Source organism: Pyrgilauda ruficollis, unplaced genomic scaffold (genome assembly GCF_017590135.1).
Source record: "Pyrgilauda ruficollis isolate IOZ18807 unplaced genomic scaffold, ASM1759013v1 scaffold39, whole genome shotgun sequence".
In the NCBI taxonomy this organism is placed as follows: domain Eukaryota; kingdom Metazoa; phylum Chordata; class Aves; order Passeriformes; family Passeridae; genus Pyrgilauda; species Pyrgilauda ruficollis.
The window spans coordinates 2,797,348-2,804,176 of NW_024525378.1; the positions used below are offsets into that span (position 1 = coordinate 2,797,348).

Here is a 6,829-nt window from a genome sequence, read left to right on the forward strand (position 1 = left end):
AGGTTGCTCTTTGACTGACATGATTTTGCAGCTAAATCAAGATCAATATTCTGATCTCTGACAAGAATTTTATTAATATTTTATTTGAAAATCTCATCCTGTTTCCGACAAGTCCTGGTTTGAGGTTGGTTTAGTTTGGATAGGGCGTCACCGCATTATTTCTTAATGACTTTCCCAGCTGCTTCTTTCCATTTTCCACCATCAACAACCATCTGGTATCTTATTAGCACCTCAATGCTCATTTAGTGTTCTCATTTAGGAGGAAAAAAAAGAGAAATAAACACTCAAAATATTACACATTTCAACGGACTGTCTTTGTAAGATTAATGCCTTTATAAAACGATAGATCCTGTCTCTCAGTCTATTTTCAACCAGCAGATCAGAATCGCAAAACTTTCTTCTAAGATGTGCAAGAGCTGCTTTTTTTCTTCCTTTCTTTCTTTCTTTTTTTTTTATACTAAGATTGTATTTAATCTCAGAGGAAAATATCTTTCACTGTTTCATTTCCTCTGTGTTTATTCAAAGCTCATATTGCTACAAATAATTCTTTTTTCTAAACTATGATTTTTTTTCATCTTGGGTGAGAATATATACCAAAGCACTAAAGCTCATGATCCAGCTTAGCAACCAATTTGGACAGCAAAGTTATACACTAGGGAACTGTGAGAAAACTTGTCCCTTTCAGTTTTAAGAAATTATTTTGTAGCGTAAGTGGAAGTCAGGTCCATTCATGTCTGGAAAATGGATACTACAGAACACATCTGAATCACCGCAAATGAAAAAATAACTTTAATATTACTAAGGCAGGAGCCAGCTTCACTCAACTTCGTAAATTTGCGTGTATAAAAAAGGAAGCTCGCAGCTTGTTTTTGGCAAAATAGCTTGGATTTGCTACTTGAAGTTTCACTTACCCAAAGGAGGAGACTTGACTTTTTTAGAAAACTAATTATAAACGTTTGAATAGATTTGTAATATATGTATAAGATCTGTAGCAACAGAATACATACCTGAAGAGAGCTCATAATTTCATTTAGTTTATTAGACAAAAATATATGATTTAGACAAGTTTTGCTGACGTGTTATTTACAATCTGAAATCACTCTATATACAGAAAAAAGAAAACCACAAACACATGGGAAACATTTACCAAACAAATAATCCAAGAATGGTTAGAATAACACGATCTGAAATGGTACAATGAGGAAGGGGATCCATCTACAGATTTGTGTAATGCTTTTATGGATTTGCACCACCTTATTGCAAAAAGAGATTGATGGGAGTCGTTTATACCGTTTCCTTTTTTTTCACTCTCTCTGTCCTTAATACCAGTCTCTGTAATATTTTTTCACCAAATCATTTAATCAAGCAGAAGGGAGAGCTGTTAAAATTCTCGGTGTTCCCTCTTGCTGAGCCAAAGAGCTGCAGGGGGGGAAGGGAGGAAAAAAAAAAAAAAAAAAAAAAAAAAAAAAAAAAAGAAAGACATAACAATCTTTCAGAAAAAAGTTATCTTTTTTTTTTTTTTTAATTGCGTGTCTACTTCTATAGCATCTTAGTAATAGGTAATCGCACAAAAATCATTGTCTCTGGTGTAATTAACACAGGATCTTTGAGATCTGTTAAGTTTTAGAAAAGTTACAGTCTGACTATGTACCATTGCAATTTAGCCTATGTTTGAAAAGATTAGAGCAACTCCTGTGCTGTTCTCATTGTCGGTATGTATTATTATGGCGATGATTAGGTGTTATAATTAGTCTTTATTATTCAAACACTCTGTTTCACATAAGTAACATTCCTACAGTGAAAACAAACAAACAAACTCACTTGTCACGGACAGGCTGGAAGGGCGATTTTAGCGGCTGGGGTGGGGAGTCAGTTCTTGGTACATTTTCTCTTTCTAGAAGGAGACAAAAAAAAAAGAGAAACAAAAAAAAATAAAAGAAAAGAAAAAAAAAGCCAAACAAAAACAGAAGAACCATTTTAGAATAACAAGAGTAAGAATCTGGACACTGCAGAGAACACGCTTCCCTCTCACCCTCCTGTTCAGACAAGAACAGATACATGTGTATGTGTGTACAGTGCTATACCCTACTTTCAGTATTTAAGTAGTCTGCAAGCTTTTCTTGACACATTTCTTACTGTTATTGAAGTTATTGGGAGATGAGGGTCGTGAAAGAGGGAAGGAAAGCTCAAACCTATACATTTCACTGCGCTCTTCCTGAATTTTCATCTTACTTGATGGGCATATAGGGTGAGAATGTAATAGGCCACGTGAAATGTGCTTAATGTATGTGACCAACACGCTGGGTGGGGGGCCGGAAATCAACGCTAGAGTAAACTGTAGCTCCATTAAAAGCAATCAGTTACACCAGTGTGACACCATTCCTCAAGGAGAAGTTCACGTACACGTGTTGGGGTTGGAGGGAGAGGTGAAAGCCTGATACATTAATTACCTATGTGTTTGGGACTGGTCCTCTCTGAAGGTTTGTCGCTGCTTAGCGCTCCCAGGGTTGCTGTTAAAACAGAAGATTGTTGCTGGGCCTGGAGGTGGTGATTGTGATGAGCAGCATGGTGGTGATTTACTCCCAAAAAGGACCTCACATTTAGAAGGGAACTCTGAGTGAGGAAAGCCCCATTTGTCCAGTTGTGAAATTTGCCAATCTGGCATGTGTAGAGTCCATGGCTAGGGAGAAAAGCAGGGTGCTGAATCTGAGAAGTGTGGTTAACCTGGGGAGGAGGTGGCGGAGGAGGAGAAGATTTCAGGGCACCATCAGGACTGGTTGCCGTCTCTGCCAAAGACCAAATCTTGGGTTTGCTGTGAGATGGCATCTGTAAATTGTTTGGTCCCCCAGGACTGATGATTCTCGTGCTATTGTCAGAGGCCTCCTTCACTATAGCCAGTGCATCTTTGGGTTTCAGCCCTTCAGACCCTGACAGAGCCAAATCCTTTTCCTTTTCCAAGTGCTCCTCTTCACTGCTTTGTCTCAGGAGCTCGGGCTTCTCCTCCTCCTCCTCATTGCTCTGCTCCCCATCATTCTCATCGATTTTATCTATATCTATGCTCTCCAGGTCAATTTCCTCATCATCTTCATTCTTCTCGGGGTCCCCCTCATTGTCACTCCCGAAGAGGTTCGCATCTTCTTGGTCCTTACTCCTGGAGCCCCAGGTCACCTTGTTCTCCTTCTTGAGCCGCCGGCGGGCGTTGGCGAACCAGGTGGAGACCTGGGTGAGGGTCATCTTGGTGATGATGGCCAGCATGATCTTCTCGCCCTTGGTGGGGTAGGGGTTCTTGCGGTGCTCGTTGAGCCAGGCCTTGAGGGTGCTGGTGCTCTCCCGGGTGGCATTTTTGGGCCGCCCCGGGTCCCCGTATTGGAATTGTCCGTAGGGATAATAGGCGGGGGCAGTGTGGGCAGCAAAGGTAGCAGGGTGGACACCCGGATTATCTTTCAGCTCGTACTGGGAGCCCTGCAACACATTCAGACAAGCGGAGAGGAAAAAGCACATCAATTATCTCGTTAGCGTCTCTAACAGACCTGAATAGGCTACTCCGGGAGCCGGAATACGCCTTTCAGCGGTGCAAAGTGTCTTCACAGCCAAATTCGGCCCTGCCCGTTCCAGGCTCTTCACATTTAGGTCATACAGAGAGGTGTTCCCAAATGATTCCCCCTTCTTGCAGGGAAAGGAAAGAAAGGTGCTAAGCGGGGCTCTGACAGACATTATGAGTATTTTCTCCGCAAACCAAACCAAACCAAACCAAACGATGGAAACGCAGCAACTTCGCCTTCACCTCGGCGAGACAATTTACTGTGCCCTTGAAATTATCAGGCACATAGAACAGGTACTACACCGCAGTTACAAACTAATGCCCGCGCACAGCGCCGCATTTATCTGCAAAGTATCCAGGAGGATGTTAGAAATGCATGCAGAGCATTCTTTATTTTTGCTCCTAATGAGATGAGGCTGGGGTCATGCACAACTTCAGTATGAAGAGACTTATAATGTGAAAGACTTTCCACACAAATGCCAACACCACCATCTCCTCTCCCCAAATCATACACCAAGATTCTGGAGTAAAACATTAACTTCTAACTGTTAGAAGAGCTTTTAAACTCTGGAATGAAAACTGATCCACGCATTGTAGAATATGGATATGTAGACACTTTATCTCAAAAGTTTTACTTTGATCCGGCCAAAGCAAACACAAGTTGTTTACAAGCATTTAGAGACGGTGATTTATTTGCAATCAATATTCTTTTTATCATCAGTAGTAAAACACAGCAAGTCAAATTATCCCATCAGGTGTTTTGGTAAATAACATTTTATCTTTCTAGCAACCTCATTAGGCCTCATTATTACCGCAAATTGCCCAGATATTAACTTAATATTTTAGTTCTTAATTTACAAATGTTCAGAAATTTAGAATTTATTTCAAAATATCACCGTCATGGTTAATCACTGTAATAAAATACCAGGATACTTTGCGAGTAGGAACGGGAACTATTCCAAAATAGCTAACATTTCAAACAGTTTTCTTTCTTTATTTCTTCTATTACAATCTCGCCTTTTTCTTGTTTTGTTTTTGTTTTTTGCCTAGTCCAGAAATACATTCTTCGTACTACTATGTCATAATTTATGTCAGCCTTAGAAATCGACCTCTTCAATGATGTTTGTGAAGAAACTAATTTAACTTTGTCAAACAGTTAAGAAGGATCATGTATTTTAATTTCAGAGACACCGCTTATACACAAAGAGTAGCCCGATGTAATTTTTGTAATGTGTTACAGAGTAGGCTTTCTGCACTCCCTTTATTCTGCTGTCTTTTGTTATTGTTGCTGAAATGATATTTTTTTGTGTAAACTCTGTTGGGAATTCTTTTGAAGAAGCCACTTGTGAATCACTCATTGCTTCTGTCTCAACTTTTACTGCATTTCCAAAATCAAGGTTAAAAAAAGAGTAGGAAATGCATGCTGTTTAAAGTGACTTTATAGGAAATATTTGCAGTGGAAAAATTATAGGTTTCCAGATGCTGTCTCTTGTTCAACAGCGTATTTTCCTATTTGCCTACATATATTTATTAAAAACTGTAACAAGTTATGCAATGCATGCATTCAGTTATAAATATTCACACTTTTCTGTGTCAAGGGGAGAGAAAGAGGGACATTTAGAAAATTAAGTGGAACCTATGCGTAGCACCGCCGGCAATTTTGGTGATACCAGCAACTAAAAGGTTTCAACGACACCGGATATAAAAACAGTTAGTTTAAAAAAAAAAATGTTTCACTTTCTAACTATTACGTTTTTAAGAAAATGTCGATTTAATCCCGAGAACAGTCTGGGTGGCGACAATTTGTCTTAGAATTAACGCCGATATGCGTTCCTGCCTCGATGCCTATAATGGGATGTAGATGCCCTCTTTCGCTTCATGCAAACCCCATCTATGATACCCTCCATAATCAGAGTACGAAAAGTTTCAAGGAACGGAACGGGACATTTTCAAGGTTTAAGGAAAATGCCTTGAAATACACGGGAGCCCCAAGTACCGACACTTTGGCCTTTCGGACGGAACCTGTTTATTGCTCAGCGGCAAAGTACCAAGCGGAAAGAGGAGCGCGCTGGAAAGCCCAGTGAAACAGCAGGACCGACAATATCACCCGTCAACAACAACACCAATAACAACAAAGAAAGAAAAGAAAACAAAAAATAGCCGAGTTGCTAGGGAAAGCCGACAATACGGAGGCAGGAGCCCTGCTTAGGGGTTCCACCGCCAAGAAAAACTCGGAGGAGTTTTGCCCGGCTGGAACGACGACGAGGACTGGGGGCTTCCCGTGCAGACGGAGCCCGCGACCCCCAGCCCCTGTCTGCCCCGCAGACCCGTCGACAGCCACGCTTCCCTCTCCACGGCGGACCCCGCGCCGGGTGTGAGCCGCCACCGCAGCCACCCCGCCGCCCCCGCGCTGGCTCCGCAGCCTCCGCCCGCCCCGGCTCCCCCGGCTCCCCGGCCTCCGCGGCCGCGCTCGGCGGGCCCGGGCAGGCGCGGGGGGCAGCGCGGTGCTCACTCACCATTTGGGAGAAGAGGCCGAGGTCGGCGGTGTAGGGCAGGAAGGCGCTGTAGTTGGGGGCGCTGTAGGGGCTGGCGTACATGCCCAGCACCGAGGTGACAGCGGCCGAGCCGCTGCCCAGCTCGGCGCCCGCGGGCCGGCCGGAGGCGGCAGCGGCGGCGGCGGCGGCTGCGGCGGCGGCGGCCAGCACCCCGGGCCGGTCGCTCCCGTACACCGCCTGGCTGGCGCTGAGATACTGCGGGTAGCCCAGCTGGGGGAAGGACATCTCCGGGGCGCGGGCACAGAGGCGGCGGCAGCAGCACTGGCGGCAGCAGCAGAAGCGGCAGAGATATAGCTATTGTTCTCCTTTTTTAGATTGCCCACCAAATACATGTGTTTTAATAAAAAAAAAAAAAAAAAAGAAAGGGGGAGGAGGGAGCCTGCTGAAGAGCCGGGGAGGGGAGCGGAACAAACCCGGGCTTCTCTGGATCTCTCTCTCTCTCTTTCTTTTTTCCTCCCCCCCCGCTCTTTACTGGAGTCAGGCAGGGCGAGAGAAAAGAAATCGAGCCGATAATTTTCTTTTTTCGTTCTGATTTCTTTCTGTCAGATATATATTGCACCCTAGGTATGGAGGAGGAGGAGGAGGAGTGTGGCAGGATTCAGTGGGGTGTCTTTCCTCAAATCTCGGCTCTTCTGTGCTCCTAAATCCCTTAGATGTGATCTGATCAACAATTGAGCTCCAACTGATGTGTCTGCCCTTAGGTCCTAGGCTGATCTTTCAGATACAATTTGAA

The 6,829-nt window shown here is 43.7% G+C and overlaps 1 protein-coding gene across 2 annotated transcripts; it reads right to left on the minus strand.

Annotated features, from left to right (window-relative positions):
- Positions 1-1,346: 1,346 nt before the first annotated feature.
- Positions 1,347-6,321, minus strand: IRX1 (iroquois homeobox 1). 2 transcript variants are annotated; one of them, XM_041476656.1, is made up of 4 exons: positions 6,058-6,321; positions 2,451-3,462; positions 1,822-1,888; positions 1,347-1,419 (listed from the first exon to the last, which is right to left on the minus strand). In XM_041476656.1, exons 1-4 carry the CDS (start codon positions 6,319-6,321, stop codon positions 1,362-1,364), a joined length of 1,401 nt encoding a protein of 466 aa, XP_041332590.1. In that variant the 3' UTR covers positions 1,347-1,361. The 2 variants fall into 2 exon arrangements, with proteins under 2 accessions (XP_041332590.1, XP_041332591.1); XM_041476657.1 differs by having other exon boundaries at positions 1,822-1,894.
- Positions 6,322-6,829: the final 508 nt, after the last annotated feature.